General features: G+C 44.9%; 1 protein-coding gene across 1 annotated transcript; it reads left to right on the forward strand.

Moving 5' to 3' along the window:
• Window positions 1-218: 218 nt before the first annotated feature.
• On the forward strand, window positions 219-12508 carry ndufaf5 (NADH:ubiquinone oxidoreductase complex assembly factor 5). The gene is made up of 11 exons (XM_061723942.1): window positions 219-311; window positions 562-602; window positions 2151-2214; window positions 2868-2915; window positions 6800-6903; window positions 8360-8399; window positions 8491-8688; window positions 9558-9618; window positions 9770-9853; window positions 10696-10778; window positions 12197-12508. The coding sequence occupies exons 1-11, from the start codon at window positions 219-221 to the stop codon at window positions 12281-12283; spliced, it is 903 nt and encodes a 300-aa protein (XP_061579926.1). The 3' UTR covers window positions 12284-12508.
• The last annotated feature ends 5437 nt before the right edge of the window (window positions 12509-17945 follow it).

A 17945-nucleotide genomic window follows, 5' to 3' on the forward strand; every position in this document is an offset into this window, starting at 1 on the left:
GACATGTTGTAGTGTTTGTGTGTGAGCCGGCAGTCAGGGCAGACTCAAGCAGCACCATGAGCAGCGGGGCGGCTGGGAGAGTCCTGCAGAGGATGCAGACGGCCGCTCTGACCCGTCCTGCAGCCCCCTGCTGCAGGATCCAGGCCCGGGGCGGCCCTGGGCCCCTCAGGGGCCTCTCTGGGGCCAGCAGGGGCCTCTCTGGGGCCAGCAGGGGCACCATGAACGTGTTCAACAGGGAGATGAAGAAGAGGCAGAAGAACTGGGCTGCATCCCTGCAGGACAGCCACCAGTACGACTACCTGAGGGACGAGGTGAGAGGACCCGGGCCTGCAGGGGCCCAACCGGAGAGAGAGAGAGAGATAGATGGATAGTTAGTTAGTTAGTTAGTTAGTTAGTTAGTTAGGGATCCATTTAACTTAATGTGGCACTTCCAAAACACCAACTCTGTGTAGATAATATTCTTAAACAGTTGAAATACATGTGACTATTTTGAGCAAAAGGCAGTGATTCTTTGAAACAACTGAAAATCAGAGTCTGACTTCATCTTCTGTGTGTTTCCAGGTCGGCAGTCGAGTGGCAGACCGGGTTTATGACATCGCCAGGTGAGTTCATGATGATGCAGGTTCCCGGGCAGGGTCACACCTGCTGCTGATGCCACTTCTCCCTCATCACAAGACCTGAAACGTATGTGCTGCAGAGTAAAACAACTTTATTTCAGTTTTGTGGACTGAAAAGTTAAAGGTCCTCTACTGACCACTAGGGGTGGGTATTGGGAAGGACCTCACGATACAATACGCATCACAATACTTGATCCACGATACGATACAAATTGCGATATCCCGATTATGCGATATATCGCGATATTCTACATAGTTCACCAAAAAATTTAAAAATGCATTACACATCTTAAAATCCAAGTTGTATATATGTACATCAGATGATAGTGATAATGCATTGGACAGACTGAGTCAAAACAATGTAATTCAAACTTTCCATTTTAATTATGCAACATATTTGCATGAAAAAACACACTGAAACACAATGAAAAGTGCAGTGTGCATTATTCTTAGATACAAAATACTCAAAATAAAATGCAGTGTCTCACCCACACTGAAATTGAAATCACAAAAATACAGTACAGCTAGGGGTGGGAAAAAATATTGATACGACAATATATCGCGATACATTCATTGAATATCGATATCGTATCGGGAGACTATGTATCGCGATATATTGCCGTATCGATATTTTTGCCCACCCCTACTGACCACTAAGGTCTGGATCCAGACCTGCAGTTCCTCTACTGACCAATGGTGGCTGATTGCTGGCAGGAACCTCGGCTGCCGCCTCCAGGTGAGACCCCTAGCAGGTCCAGTTGGGTTGGGCTGGCTAAGCCGTCCAGACGGGCCAAGGCTCGGCTAGAGTCCAGTTACGGGTTGGAGCTCCAGCAGTCCTCATCCCAGATTATCATTTATTACTTTTGTCAGTTTCTGCTCATTTCAGTGAGGATTATGGGTTTTATTTGTCTTTCAAGAGCGGGCACCAATAAATTCATCCCTGTGAGGTTTGGAGGTTTGTTGTAACTACCTTCACCTGAGGTGGGCGTGTCCCATCTGACTGCTCCACCCATTTGCCCATTTTAACGAGAGTCTGACAACATGGCAGCGGCCAGAGGTCCGAAAGATGTTCTTCAGATCCACGTTTCAGAAACCTGTGGGTGATGTCTGTGGCTGGACCAAACCTGGGTTCTGGTATGCGTCGTCTGGATCGGACGGTGCCCTAATATCATGCCGTGCACTCACTTTGACCTGGGCTGCAGGAGGGGCCTCCGTCGTGGTAGATCTGGTCGACGCTGCCAGCCAGGCCCAAGTGTTTGGACCAATCATGACCCACAATGGCTCTTTTCTTTGGAGAACTGGGTCATATTTCTGAATTGAATATTTGTCCTCCAGCGTTGGGTACATCTTTAGGACTGGATGACCTCTACAACTTGATCCAACTTAGCGTTTCCGGTCCCCCGAGTCGCTGGCTTATTTTACACACAAAAGCCCAGGTGTAAATCTTTACTGCAGAGGTCTTCTCTTCAAACGTGCTGGAGGTTAGGACTGCTTATCGAACCGGTCCCGTGTGACGTTCTTGTGTCTCCTCAGGACATTTCCTCTGGCTTTGGACATCGGCGCTGGGAAAAGTCACATCGCAGAACATTTGAGCAAGGTACAGTCTGAGCTTGTGTTGACCCGGTATGTACGTCCACTCATTTCTGATGAGGAACAAACCCAACAGAATTTATACGTGTTATGTGTTGACTGTATTTTAACTTTGGCCAATCTACAACAAAAACAGCTTTAATTCCTATAGCCAAACTCTGAATTCAGTCTCACCGTCATAAATCACAATTTAGCTAGAAGCTTGATTCATGTAAACTCAAATCTGCTCTTTCGGGTCATTTCTGTTGTCCTGTCTGAGCTTCTGATCGGGTAATGCATGAAGTGGCCCGGAGTTGTGAACTGTCCCCTGATTTGATTGACTCTGATGATTCCATGGAGGGGTCAATCATCCAGATCCGTCCAGCCGTTCCTGAGATACGTCCTTGTAACATCCTTCTACAACCAAGGACACTTCACAGCTGTTCCACATGAGGGCGATAACACAACAGGAATCAGTATATTCAGGAATATTTATCACATAAAAGCAGTTTTATATTAATATATCTATTCAGTTTAAACAAACAAGCCACTTAGTATTATGAGTAAAGGCCTTGACATCCCTGACGAGGGTCAAAGGTCAGCGTGTGGTTCAGAGGAGGGAGCTGCAGTCTGGGCTGAGTCTGGTGGATTTAAAGGACGCTGGAAATGTTTGTGTTGCAGGACGTGGTGGAGCGTTTGTTCCTGACGGACGTCTCCCAGCGGACTCTGGTGAGTTCTGTTGTGATAAAACCAGACCAGGGTGGAGGGTAAAAACTGAATCTTTTATTAACTTGTTTGCAGAGGGCATGAACCCGAGATATTTACTTTATTTCTCGTAATCGTCCATTCATTTGCGAATAAACACGTCTTCTTGCAGAGCTGCTTCTCAAAGGTTCGATTCAAAGCAACAGGACGTCCTGTTCTCGCATGTTGAATAAGTTTTGAAGTGAAAGTTGAGACGGAACAATGCAGGTTCCTGGTCGTGCAACACTGGATCAGGTCCAGAGCTGAGCTGAGCTCCTGGGATGAACATGGGTGTTAATCCAACCAGTCCTTGTGTTTTGTGGACTTGGGAAGGCATTCGTCCCTGTCCCTGAGTGTGTCTGGGGGAGGGTTTCTCCAGGAGTAAGGGGGGCCGGGTCCATCTCTACGGACCGACACAGACCCGGGACATGCTGGGCCAACAATATTCTTTGTGCTAAAGGTCTGAAATGGCAAAAATAGACAAAATACATACAGTGGGTTGCAAAAGTATTCACCCCCCTTGAACTTTGGGACCTTTTGCCACATTTCAGGCTTCAAACATAAAGATATAAAACTGTAATTTTTTGTGAAGAATCAACAATAAGTGGGACACAATCATGAAGTGGAACGAAATGTATTGGAAACTTCAAACTTTTTTAACAAATAAAAAACTGAAAAATTGGGTGTGCAAAATTATTCACCCCCTTTACTTTCAGTGCAGCAAACTCTGTCCAGAAGTTCAGTGAGGATCTCTGAATGATCCAGTGTTGACCTAAACTACTAATGATGATAAATGGAATCCACCAGTGTGTAATCACGTCTCCGTATAAATGCACCTGCACTGTGATCGTCTCAGAGGTCCGTTTAAAGCGCAGAGAGCATCATGAAGAACAAGGAACACACCAGGCAGGTCCGAGATACTGTTGTGGAGAAGTTTAAAGCTGGATTTGGATACAAAAAGATTTCCCAAGCTTTAAACATCCCAAGGAGCACTGTGCAAGCGATAATATTGAAATGGAAGGAGTATCAGACAACTGCAAATCTACCAAGACCTGGCCGTCTCTCTACACTTTCAGCTCATACAAGGAGAAGACTGATCAGAGATGCAGCCAAGAGGCCCATGATCACTCTGGATGAACTGCAGAGGTCAGAGGTCACCTACAGCTGAGGTGGGAGACTCTGTCCATACGACAACAATCAGTCGTATACTGCACAATTCTGGCCTTTATGGAAGAGTGGCAAAAACAAAGCCATTTCTTAAAGATATCCATATAAAGTGTTGTTTAAAGTTTGCCACATGCCACCTGGGAGACACCAAACATGTGGAAGAAGGTGCTCTCGTCAGATGAGACCAAAATCGAACTTTTTGGCAACAATGCAAGACGTTATGTTTGGCGTAAAAGCAACCCAGCTCATCACCCTCAACACACCATCCCCACTGCCAAACATGGTGGTGGCAGCATCATGGTTTGGGCCTGCTTTTCTTCAGCAGGGACAGGGAAGATGGTTAAAATTGATGGGAAGATGGATGGAGCCAAATGCAGGACCATTCTGGAAGAAAACCTGATGGTGTCGGAGATTTGTCTTCCAACAAGACAATGATCCGAAACATAAAGCAAAATCTACAATGGAATGGTTCACAAAAAAACATATCCAGGTGTTAGAATGGCCAAGTCAAAGTCCAGACCTGAATCCAATGGAGAATTTGTGGAAAGAACTGAAAACTGCTGTTCACAAACGCTCTCCATCCAACCTCACTGAACTCCAGCTGCAAGGAGGAATGGGCAAAAAATTCAGTCTCTCGATGTGCAAAACTGATAGAGACAAACCCTAAGCGACTTACAGCTGTAATCGCAGCAAAAGGTGGCGCTACAAAGTATTAACTTAAGGGGGCTGAATAATTTTGCACGCCCACTTTTTCAGTTTTTTGTTTGAAATATCCAATACATTTCGTTCCACTTCATGATTGTGTCCCACTTGATGTTGATTCTTCACAAAAAACTACAGTTTTATATCTTTATGTTTGAAGCCTGAAATGTGGCAAAAGGTCACAAAGTTCAAGGGGGGCAAATACTTTCGCAAGGCACTGTATATATAAAACTATACAACTATAATAACTCTGGATACCCACTAATCAAAACTAAAGTAATGACAGAAAAACATTACAGATCTGAATCAACATATACAACTCTCAACCTTCTCTCCTTTGGAGGCATGTCTGCACTGTTAAATATCCTGATAAATAAACATCTGATGCACATAAAACATACGCCCACGCAAGTGCGCGCACACACACACACACACACACACACACACACACACACACACACACACACATAGCCAAGTGGGGGATTGCAACTTAATTTAAATTAATATCGCATGATCTCTAAAACAGTGGGCAAAAAGACGTAGAGAGATGAGCAGCCGCATTTCTATCCCTCTCTCTGTCAGCGAGCAGCTAATGGTGACTAAAACAACAACAACAACAACAACAACAACAACAACAACAACAACAACAACAACAACAACAACAACAACAACAACAACAACAACAACAACAACAACAACAACAACAACAACAACAACAACAACAACAACAACAACAACAACAACAACAACAACAACAACAACAACAACAACAACAACAACAACAACAACAACAACAACAACAACAACAACAACAACAACAACGTGCACATAATGCTACTGCTGCTGCTAACCACAGCGGTGAGTGAAAATATCTCCTGCAGAGTGCAGGTCATGTGACGAGGGCCTGCCAGGTGCCTGTCAGGGAGGGTAATGTTCATCATATCATTTTATTTAGCTGAATTATTACGATAGGCACGATAGGTCCACACTTGAAAATAGATTTTTTTTTAAAGACATTTAAAAAAAAAAGAAGGCCTTTGACAGAAGGGCACTTTGGGCATCTGAGCAACGGGGGCAGGTGCTTGAGCACCCCCCCCCCCCTCTCTGCACGTGCATGCAATGAAATATAATACATAACAAAAAACGTTAAATATCTCGGGTTCATACGTGCAAAGAAAATGAATGTGGGAGGCACTGCGTCTACAACTCGTGTTTTATTTTGATGTTATTAACTCTGTATTATTCTATGATTTATCATTATTTGATTTATGGTAATACTGTTTGGGCAAATACATACCCTTCCAGTCTTCATCAACTTTATTTAATGCAAAAACGATTTGTAAGACTGGCAACTTTTTCTAACTCTATGAAACCCTCTACTCCTTTGTTCAGAAAACTCAAAATTCTTTCAGTATATGACATAAATATTCATCAGATATGTGTGTTTTTATACAAACATATGTTTTTGCCTTTTTCTTTACCACTATTGTTTAGTATTTTTTTCACTTATAATTCTCAAATACATTCATATAATACTAGACAGGTTAATCATTTTCATCTTCCTTTTTATAAAACTAAACACGGCCAGTTTTCCCTCAGATATCGTGGTGTACAGATATGGAACTCCAAATCTCACATCATCAAAAGCTCTGCTTCTCTAGAGACTTTTAAAAGAAATGTATCATCTTATTTAATTCACATTTAAAAAATGTCAAGTTTTCTTTGTTTTTTTTTTTTGTTTTTTTTGTTTGTTTGTTTGTTTTTTGTGTGTGTGTTGATGATCTGTAACTATGTAGTCTAACCTTCTTTGTTTTTTGATTTTTTGTAATTACTGTTTTACTTCCTAAATTGAGGGGAGGTCCGTTGCATAAGCCTGTTGGCTTTTTGACCTCTCCTGTCACATTTGTTTTACTATTTTGATTGCAAGTGTTAATTTTATTGTGTGCAAACTAATAAAATAAAATAAAAAATAAAATGTACTTTGCATATCTGATCTTCAGAGACACCAGAGACGAACTGAGATCCCGACCCACTGCGTTCTGGCGGACGAAGAGTTTCTGCCGTTTAAGGAAAACACCTTTGACCTGGTGGTGAGCAGCCTGACGTGAGTACAGTTAGAATGTACCGGTAACTCCAGCTTTACGTCCATGTCGACCACTAGGTGGCGCCCTCAGCTTATTTATTTACTTTTGTTTCTCTCCTCTTGTAACCGTTCTGTTGTTTAAAGGGGACCTATTATGGCATCTAATACCTATTTTAAATAGGCCTTGAATGTCTTAAAAACAAGCTTTTGATTGATTTTGCTTAATAAATTAGAAATTCAGCTTCTAACCTCCTTCTCTATGAGGGATTCTGAGTGGGCGGGGAGGCTATGATAATGAGGCTCTGTGCTGATTGGCTGCCTGAATGACGCGATACACCGCTACGAAAAAATGGCGGAAGCTCTGGCCAGCGGAGTTAGTTGTGGGCGTGGTTTCACGCATCACTCCTGTCGTTACATAACGACGGGAGCAGAATGTTATTGGCTTGTGGAAGCCAATAACACACACTGGATGGCTCATCCGGGCGGCTGTACAGACACTGCAGAATTTGGTTGCTTTCCTCCTTCTCTGAGTTGGCAGGCTGAGGGGAGACCACATATGTTAAAGCAAGAGAAAATGTGTTTTTCATAATAGGTCCCCTTTAAGTCGTTATTTCTCAGCGTTGTAAAACCAGCCCCTACGGACTCTGGCCCCAGGTTTCCGGTCTGTTCTGATGAACTCGGTTAGATCACTCAGAGTCCAGGACCAGAGTCTGGAGAGTCCTGAGGAAGAACAGCCTCAGCGTGTCTGGTTGTCGGGTTGATGCAAAGATCTGGTTCAGAACGCTGGGAACGTGGCATCGCAGCTGAGCTGCGTCCTGCTGCTCCTTTTTCAACAGAACTATGGGACTTACAGTTCGTGTGATGAGCATTTGTGCTTGTTTTGAGGGTCTTTTTGTGTTTTTGTCTATTTCTGTAGCCATCTTGCAGAATTAGTTGGGACGCCACCTTGTGGCAGATAAAAGAGGTTGACGTGAATGTAAAGCTGGAGTCAACTCATTTATTTGCTGGTGTCTCCTTATCTGTTGTTTCATGTCTTTTCGTTGCTGTTTTATGACACTTCGTTGCAGGGCCAGTCCTACCAATTTAGTGGTGTTCTCAAAAACACTCCAGGTGCCCCAGTCACACAGTGCTTACAACTGCATGAACAACACATAATAGAGGAAGAATAATCGATAAAAGTCTCACTGCATTTGGAAATATAAAATATTAATTGATCACGCGTCCCCCTTTGAAACGGTTATTTCAGGAAGCGGCCCGGCTCGGTTCTCATCCTACCAGGTTCAGAGCACTTTGGGAGTTTTGTGTTTCTTTGTGGAAACCTTGTCTTTTTGTTGTTGTTTGTGTCTCGTTCTAATATTTCCAATGAGTCCAACGAGACATCCATCTGGACTCCCTTCAGCGAAGGACATACTGAATACTGAAGATTTGATGATCCACTTTGTACTGATCTGCTTTTTGATTGTGTTGTTGTCTGCAGTCTGCACTGGATCAACGATCTCCCTGGAGCGCTCAAGCAGGTGACGATCTCCTTCTACGTCGGGTATTCCCTCACTTCAACTGTCCTGACAGCCTGACCTGAGGGTCAGCTCACCTAGGTCTTCCTCTCAGATCCAGCAGGTGCTGAAGCCGGACGGCGTCTTCATCGGTGCGATGGTGGGTGGGGAGACGCTGTACGAGCTGAGATGTTCCCTCCAACTGGCCGAGACTGAGCGGGAGGGCGGGTTCTCCCCGCACGTGTCTCCCTACACCGCCGTCACAGACCTGGGCAACCTGCTGGGCCAGGCCGGCTTCAACATGCTGACCGTGGTGAGAAGCACAAACACTGTCTACGGGTTTAGACCAGGGACCAAACCTCTCTGGAGGTCAACCACAGGTCTCTGGATGGCAGAGGTGTCTTCAGTATTCACATTCATTACTCAGGTAGAAGTATAGATACTAGAGTTTAAAAATACTCCTGTAGAAGTTGAAGTATCAACTCAAGTTTTTTACTCAAGTATAAAAGTACTGGTTTCAAAACTACTTAAAGTATAAAAGTAAAAGTAATGTAAGGGGGAAAAAAGCCATTAAGGAGAAAAGCCATTGAAAATGAATGTATCTCAGTATAATGCAAATATATTAAAGAACCATATATGTGTACTATTGGGCATTAACATGTGTTTCAGAGAGCAGGAGATATGATGACTAGTTGCCTATAAGTATTGTAATGGTGCAAAAAGTCAAACTTCAGAGGCATGTTATCATTTATCCTAACCTTTATTGGAATGTACATCCAAGTTTAGTTGCAGGAATCTGAGGGAACGGATGTAAGAACAAAACTTAACAAGAACATCTGAAACAACCACAACCAAATTCACTCTATCCGGATGGAGCAATTTAACTGGATAGTTTATTTTTAAAGGCCGAAATGAAATAGAGTAACGAGGCTGTTTTTAAAATGTAAGGAGTAAAAAGTACAGATAATTGCGTGAAAATGTAAGGAGTAAAAGTAAAAAGTCATCTGAAAAATGATTACTCCAGTGAAGTATAGATAACCAAAATTTCTACTTAAGTAAGGTAACGAAGTATTTGTACTTCTTTACTTGACACCTCTGCTGGACGGTCCATTTGAAGGCTAGCTGGTCCAGCATCCGTGCAGGGTCTGACTCCCCCTTTCTCCTCCTCTCTGGTTTGTCCAGGACATCGATGAAGTCCAGATTCATTATCCAGGAATCATGGAGGTCATGGCGGATCTGCAAGGTACAAACTGACACCATGGACATAATTAATAAAAAGTAATGTGACAAGCAGCTTTGAGCAGCACTTGTTCAGTGAAACGCGGGAGCCCAGCATAGAGAGATTCCTCAGACGTGACTTCCTATCTGCTAACTGTGACGTATCGACTCCTCAGGTATGGGTGAGAGTAACTGTGCGTGGAACCGGAGGTCGTTGCTGCACAGGGACACCATGTTGGCGGCGGCAGCCATCTACAAAGGTGAGTCATTTAAGTTAGGGGCGGGGGTGCCTCCCCCAGCAGGAACCCTCCAGGAACTGCAGAGGTGTTGCAGCGCGACGGTCGTCCGGTCAGGGTTCTAAAACTGTAGACCAGGGGTATTCAACTAGATTCGGCCGGGGGCCACATCTGCAAAAGTATTGTATGGAGAGGGCCGCACAATTTGAAAATGTGGGGGTTTTCAAAATGTATTTTGCACTCAAAGACGAAGACTTATGTAAATATTTGTATTATACATTTGAATATATCTAGTTTACATATGAATTATGTATTAATTGTCTCCAGATTTAGTAATTGTGAATGTTAAATATAATATTCAGATAAAGAAATATTATTTTAAATGCAAGTTCATTTTGAAACCATGCATTGTGCAAACTTAATGAAGTTGATATTGACCTACTTTTAATAAAACACGCCATAATGACAAAGCACCACTTTCCACCAAGATTTCCTTATTTGAATATTATATTAAGCATTGAGCACAACCATTTTAGTCCATAGTAGCCAGTTATAAAAATATTATTTAAAAAAAAAAAAAAAAAATTTTTTTTTTTTTTTTCAACAAACACCCCCTGTTGGCGGGCCGCCAATTGAATAGCCCTGCTGTAGACTGACGCATGCAGAGACAGCTGTTCAGGATGTGCTTGGCGTACTTCTGCTTTCCACCGTCTTCAGTGTTGCTTTTATTAAACTGCTGTGTTGTTTTTGTTATTCACGCCGACGCATCCCGTCGCTGGTGCGTCATCTGACTTGTTGACCCTGAGAACTACGATCCTGTACCTGCTGAAGAGGGGCCTCTTCTGACTCTGTCTGAACTGTTTCAGAGATGTACGGGAGCGAGGACGGCTCCGTCCCCGCCACCTTTGAGATCCTCTACATGATTGGCTGGAAGCCTCACGAGTCCCAGGTAAGAACACCTGAGCGCTGCTGTCCCGGCGATGTGGCTAGTCGATGAATTGAACAAGTAAGCGGGTGACCTCACTTGCAGGGTTGGTAGGTAACCAGGGCAGACTCTCTCAGTACACAGGTGTATAGAGATGATCCTTCAGAGTAACACGTGTTAGCTTTGCTCCCCGTTGCTTCTGTGACATGTCCCAGGTGTGACAGGTGTGGTGGGTGTAGTTGGTGTATGCCAGGTGTACCCCAGGTGCAGGTCAAGTGCACCTAATAAAGTAATAACGAGCAGGTTGAAAAGCAAACTTCTTTCAGCAGTGTTACTATTCAGTCAAATTGTGGAACTTCATCAAAGTCAGAAGAACAGTTTGTCCCCCAAGTTGATGTTAGCGGTGTTAGCATCGAGCTAACTCATCTGTATAGAACTGTACTTGTGTTGAACAACATACGTCATACAGACGGTGAGTGGAAACGAGGCATGAACAAGGATCCCTCCTCCTCGACCTTCGTTCTGTCTGCAGTCAGAAAGCAAACATATCCAGATGCTACTTTCCCAGCATGCAACTGAACAGTCTTCTCGGTATACTGTGTCCCACAATAACAACAGCTCACAACAGTGGTCAGAACACTGCTTACTTCCAAGATCAGCAGTATCCGTGGATGTTGTGGAACCATTTTTGCAGTGGCATGCTACCTGCTAACAACTACTGCTGTATGCAGTACGGTTTCCAAAGAGGACCTCATTTAGTTATGATGGAACGTCGCAGCATCATACTGTCATGGAAAAGCAAAATAAAGCATAATGGATTATGATCACAAAAGAAAAACTGTGTCAAAACGCGTAATCATTTCTTCATCTTCTTGCAGCTTTTACCTCTGGGGTCACCACAGCAGGTCGATGTTCAACAGCCGGGTTTGGCATCAGTCTTTATGTTGGATTACTCTCTTCTTAGAGTCATCCCCATTTACGTGGACCAGCAAGTAGCAGCGAGTGTTTAGAAGGACAACAGGAGGTCTCAGGTGGCGGTGGGACTGCAGAAGCAGGCGAGCAGGGAGGATGCAAGGAGTGGAGGGGAGGAAGTTTAAATACCGCTCAGCTGTTCAGAGCAATGAGGGGTGTAGAAAAGAGGTGAAGAACAGAGTGCAGATAGGGTGGAGTGAGTGGAGAAGAGGGTCTGGAGTTATCAGTGATTGAGGAGTAGCAACGAGGCTAAAGAGGTTTCCGAGATGAGACCTGACCGTCTCTGAGGTTGGAGACGGCAGCGCTGAGCTTTGTGTTGCACCAGAAACACTTCTGTCTTGTGACCGTAAACAAAGTGTTTGAGCTCATAGAAGCTGCTGACACTTTCACACGTCTGAAATCTTCCTGAGCGGTGAAACTGGCTGCCATCCCTCTCTCAGACTCCTGATCCCACTGTCTCTCTCTTCCAGGCCAAACCGGCCAGGCGCGGCACGGCCACGGCGTCGTTCGGAGACCTGTCGAAGATCGGCCATCCCTCCGGCTCCAAGCAGGCGTAGGGCTGCAGGCCCACGGCGTGCCGGGATGTCACCACATCTCACAGTGCTTCCTTTTAACAGGAAGTTCTCTTTTGGAAATCTAAAAAAAAAAATTTTTTTTGTTTATTTTGTATAGTTCGGGTAAATATTGTAAAGAGTTAAAGGTGTTTTTGTGAAAATGGCAGAAACAAAATGTTGTCTTTACGTTGGGAGTGCTGTACCTGAGAATAAAGTAGAGCAACTACATTTCTTGTGTGTGTGCATGCACATGTGGGTGCGTGCGTGCGTGCATGCGTGCGTGCGTGCGTGCGTGCGTGCGTGCGTGCGTGCGTGCGTGCGTGCGTGCATGTGTGTGTGTGTGAGAAAAACACGCTTTATTTCCACATCTCAGTCCTCACTTCCCCTTTTGTTGAGTAGCTTTACATTTTCTAAGAAACCTGCAGAGATGCTGCTTTTTCTCTTCGTCTTCTCGACGCCAGGCTTCTGCCACGGTTCAGGTAACGCACGGCTTCATCCGCGGTTCCTCTCTAGAGCTTCTTCCTCCAGTCGTCAATACAATTTTAGAAATCAGCTGTGTGTGATTGATGCCTGTTTTCAGTTTGAAGTAACTGTGATGGATGAACTGAGCTCCACACGGTGTCCTATGGTCAGGACATCGTGGACAACAACAACTTGTTTTGATGTTAAACATTTAAATTATAGAAATCAACAATAATATCTGTAAAACAGGGAAGAATGGAAGAAGGCAAATTAGAAATGACCACAACATAACTCAGGGAACCTGCACACATGCGGTACCGGTACCCCGGTACGGGAGGATTTGTTGATACTAAGAACATGAAGTACTGATGGTCTTTCAAACAGGTGATGTTATCATGGGATTTTATCAATGATCTGGCCAAAGAAGGACAGATCTCTTTTAGTCTGAATCAGAAGCAGCTTTTAATTCGTCAGGTTTGTGGAAACAAACGAGGAGTTTGATTCCGACAGACTTTGTCCCTCCAGATTCAGTAAAAGACTAAATGAAATAAAAGCTAAGGCATCAGAAATAGTATAAAAGACAGAGGTCGTGACAGTGGTGAAGAGTCCCTGAGACAACAGTTCAGCAGAGCGACGGGCGGAGGAAGGAAACCGCGGCTCTGAGGCGGGACAAGTCAGAATCCACTGACCTGGTTTGTGTGATGTTCCTGGTGTTTCCTCACCCAGAACCAGTTCAGGTCCTGGATGGATGTTTTTTTTTTTTTTCCTTTTTTTAATATTTCCTCTGCAGACCTTCCTGCTGGCTGCAGTCTTGTTGAAACCTGAAAGTGTCCATACAAGACATTGTGCTGCTGAGGATGGATGAGGGAGGGAGTGGTGGGGGTGTCCTCCTAAAGTCCACCGTCATCTCCATAGTCTTGAGCAGGTTCAGCTCCAGGAGGTACAGAATCCCCCACTGGACTGTGGGTGGATACCACCTCATTAGTCTAATGACCACAATGCCGTCTGCGTACTTCAGCAGTTTCACAGGAGGGTCGCTGAGAGCCGGTCTCGTAAAGAACGGGCCTGTAGTCATTTAGAACCACGTAGTCAACGGTAACCATGAACACCACCGCAATACAGAGACATGGGCTGCGTCCGAAATCGCATACTTCCACCCTAATGAGTATGCAAAATGAGTATGTGAGATTTTTTAGTGCGTCCGAAACATTAGAACGTACTCAATAGTATGCACTATCCATACTCATTCTGGAGAAATGTATTAGTATGGATTGATGGACACTAGCCGAGCAGAAACTTCCCACAGTGCAATGCAGCGGTGTTTGGTTGCTAAGTGATACGTATACGTCATAAGTATAATAATATTATTATATAATATTAATATATTCGTATATAATAATATTATATAATGTTATCTTGTTTGGGCCAGGATAAACGGGAAAGAGCGGAGCGGTGCTGCTACTGCTGCTGTGACACGTAACTTCCTCCCAACGGCAGGGAGGGACGTGTGCGCTCTTAATAGTACGTCCGAATTAATGCATACTACTGATATTTACTCAAAAGTGTGCCGAACTTAAGTATACTTTTTAGTATATACTGTTTATTATGGCATTTGGGACGCACCAATGTTCTTAAATGACACAACTTTACTGTGGAAAATAGAAGACTGATGTGGAACCTTGTCCAGAGGAGACATGTCTAGACTCAGAATCATCTGGGTTGGACCATCACAGGGGGGAAAGATGGAATATACGAAGTGAGGAGCACCACAGGGATCTTTATGAGGACTTATTACAGTGTGTTTTCACTACTGAGGTCAGCCCAAAGGAACTCTGGGTTTAAGTGTGATCCCCTTAGGTCCGGGTGAAACAAGGACCAACAATTTAACATCTGAAGGCATTGAAGGCAACCCTGAAGTAACAAAAAATGCAGTTCCTCTATTGACCCTAGGATCCAGGTCCAAACCTGCAGTTCCTCTATTGACCCCTAGCACTGGGTCCAGACCTGCGGTTCCTTACTGACCTCTCGGGTCCGGGTTCAGACCTGCGGTTCTTCTACTGGCCAATAGGGTCTGGGTCCAACAGTGAGTTAATCTCCACTGACCTCCAGGTTAAAGTGTCAGCAGAAATAAACACATTTAGTCTGGTTTTGGTCTCCAGTACTGGATCCTCTGAGGAGGGTGATTATTTTAGTTCTGCAACAGTTGATTTATTATATAGATAAAAAAATTATCTTTGATATGTAGCCTTCTAAAGGTCTGACTGTCGGATCAGCCGACGGTTAATGATTAGCACGTCCTCGTCAGTCATCGTCAGGGTACCCAGCTAAGTGTAGCTAGTGCTCACCTGGTGTCAGGTGTCATTCACTGGTCATTTTTGATTCACCCAACAAAGCAACATGTGAAGCTGCTGAGTTGAGCTGCAGACGTTCAGCAGCAGCTCTGCAGCTCCTCTGGTATGGATCAGCGGAAGGAGATGGTCGCCGTGGTTAAATAAAAGATGGACGTATTTTCAATCTGGGGTCCAAATGTGTCGTGGCGCTGTCCAGTACACGAGCCTTTGGCCCCCTTCACAACGTCTAACGGTGATATCACAGATGGACTACCCGGTAGTTTTACAGTCTGTGGCGTGAATACAGCCGGAGACGAGAGGTCTCCCAACGCTGTCACCCAACGCTGGTGAGGTTGTGGTGTGAAAGCTCCTCAACCCCCCTTCCACACACATACAGGCGCACCCCACATACAAGTCTTCTCTACACAGTTGTGCAGTGAATTCTGGGTTGCTAGGGGAAACACATGAACAGTTTTGTGGTCAGTAGAAGTGGAAACGCATAAAAATGTAACACAGCTAAAGACAGAAGCTTGTCCAAGGAAAGAAAATGGGTGCAGAGAGGATTTAAGGAGGTCAGCTCTGTGTCAGAACCAAGCTTAAATGGACTGAACTGGTTTGGACTTAAAGGAGCCGTCTGTAAGAAATGTCCAAAACTGGTACTGCAGTCACTTTCAAAATATTGTTGAGCGGCGTGTACCCTCCCCCTCCTCCCCCGACCAGAGGTTGCCAGGTAGGCTGCAGAATGCAGCAGGAACGTAGGCTGCCATGGCTGCGATAATTAAAGCCGAGCTGGCAACCCGGATGCCGAAACAATACTGACTTGGTGATTGGGAGATAGGTGGAGGGTGGAGCTTCAGAAACAATACTGACTTGGTGATTGGGAGATAGGTGGAGGGTGGAGCTTCAGAAACAATACTGACTTGGTGATTGGGAGATAGGTGGAGGGTGGAGCTTCAGAAACAATACTGACTTGGTGATTGGGAGATAGGTGGAGGGTGGAGCTTCAGGAACAATACTGACTTGTTGATTGGGAGATAGGTGGAGGGTGGAGCTTCAGAAACAATACTGACTTGGTGATTGGGAGATAGGTGGAGGGTGGAGCTTCAGGCCAAAACAAAAAATGACAACATAAACATCAGTTGAGGGCTGCAACTCCTCTTTTTAAACTGGAATGTCCTGGCTTGAGTGCTGTTGTCAGTGACATAAGTATTTGAAATGAACATGATTTTTAAATGTCTGTTGACATATCGGGGTCATTTTATGATTCGTTTTATTATTGCTCTTACATACAGCTCCTTTAAGTCCACATGAACCAAACAGTTTTTCTTTTCCTGTAAACTGTCCAGGTATGGTACCTCATGGTACGAGCAGAGCTACAAATTTACCAGAAATGTTTTTGTACTTCCAGGGGTCCGTGAGCAAACGGAGCTGCTGGGCTCCATGGCCACTCTTCCCTGTCCTCATGCAACTGGAGACATCACCTGGACCAGAGTCTTAAACGGTCACAAACTGGTTCTCCTCACCATCAAAAACGGTGAGGAAGAAAAGACTGGTGATCGCTACGGTTCCCTCGCGAACGGGGCTCTGGTTATCAAAAAGGTTCAAGAGTCTGATGAGACCATGTATCTGTGCAACGGTGAAAAAACTGTTTATCTGAAAGTGACCACAGATCCCAAAGAGGTGTCATTAGCTGCAACAGGGAGAGACGGTCTTAACGTCGACCTGCGACCACACCAGACAGATGCAGCTCCGGAGATCCAGCAAACCTCAGACTGGTGGAAAATCCCCGTCGGGTTGGTCTCAGGAGCTTCTGGGGTGCTTCTGGTCGTCTTCGTCCTGAGGCCTTGCTTGGCAAGGAAAGCACGGAGGACACCCAGCAGGGAGCGGCCCGTCTCTGAGGTGGTTTACGAGGAGATCAAAGACCATGGCGCGCAGCCTCGGAGAGAGTCAGAGGTTGAGAGTCCGTACCACTGGGAAACCATTGTTGAAGCGCCAAACGCAACCGCGCCAGACACTCAGAACCTGTACAGCACCGTGAACAAGCTGAGAGCTGGAAGAGGTAGTGACCAGGAGTGCGTCTACTTCCTCGCCCAAAACTAAGGTCTGCTCATGGAGACCAAGGCCACTTCCTCTAAACCCACAACTGCCTGAAATCCCCCACAGAAGAACCCTCCAGATGTCCTCAATGAGTTAAAGTCGGTGGAGCTAAACAGATAACATTGCAATTTGAACCTGAATGGTGGTGAAAAAGTCCTGATTTTATTTAAGTTTTAGCAAACACGCTTTGATTTCTGTCCATCAGGACAGAAATGAAAATGTCTGTTCCTCCTTTTCCAGTCACGAATCTTCTGTTCTGGGGTGGAAAGTCATTTCTTGGAGGACCGGGATAAATCCTGTTGCTAATGGAGCCAAATGAAACCATAGACCAAACTGGTCAAGTTAAACGGGTCAGATCAGTGACCGCTGCCGGTCACTGATCTGACCCGTTTAACTTGACCAGTTTGGTACGTGCTCAGACCTGGGTGAATCCACCAGAGCACCCTTTAGTTTTGAGTCAAGAACTTCTATTTTGGTGGGTCTCTGTGTGATTGTTTTGTATTTACAGCGTTCAGATCAAGACAAACTCTGTGGTGCCTGAGGTTTCTGGTTGCTCATATGGGGGTGCTAAAACTCCAACCAGTGGTGGAACTCTATAGCACTAAAATAAGCCACACAAGTAAGAACCTTAAAGGAGCCGTCTGTAAGAAATGGCCAAAACTGGTACTGCAGTCACTTTCAAAATATTGTTGAGCGGCGTGTACCCTCCCCCTCCTCCCCCCGACCAGAGGTTGCCAGGTAGGCTGCAGAATGCAGCAGGAACGTAGGCTGCCATG

Source organism: Cololabis saira, chromosome 1 (assembly GCF_033807715.1).
Source record: "Cololabis saira isolate AMF1-May2022 chromosome 1, fColSai1.1, whole genome shotgun sequence".
Classification (NCBI taxonomy): domain Eukaryota; kingdom Metazoa; phylum Chordata; class Actinopteri; order Beloniformes; family Belonidae; genus Cololabis; species Cololabis saira.

What these genes read in the sequence shown, in the direction of transcription:
- ndufaf5 (XM_061723942.1), top strand. Translation starts at nt 219, where the DNA reads ATGAACGTGTTCAACAGGGAGATGAAGAAGAGGCAGAAGAACTGGGCT. An exon ending in TCGCAGAACATTTGAGCAAG is followed by an intron (nt 2,215 to 2,867) that starts GTACAGTCTGAG and finishes TTTGTGTTGCAG; the next exon opens with GACGTGGTGGAGCGTTTGTT. An exon ending in ACGTCTCCCAGCGGACTCTG is followed by an intron (nt 2,916 to 6,799) that starts GTGAGTTCTGTT and finishes TCTGATCTTCAG; the next exon opens with AGACACCAGAGACGAACTGA.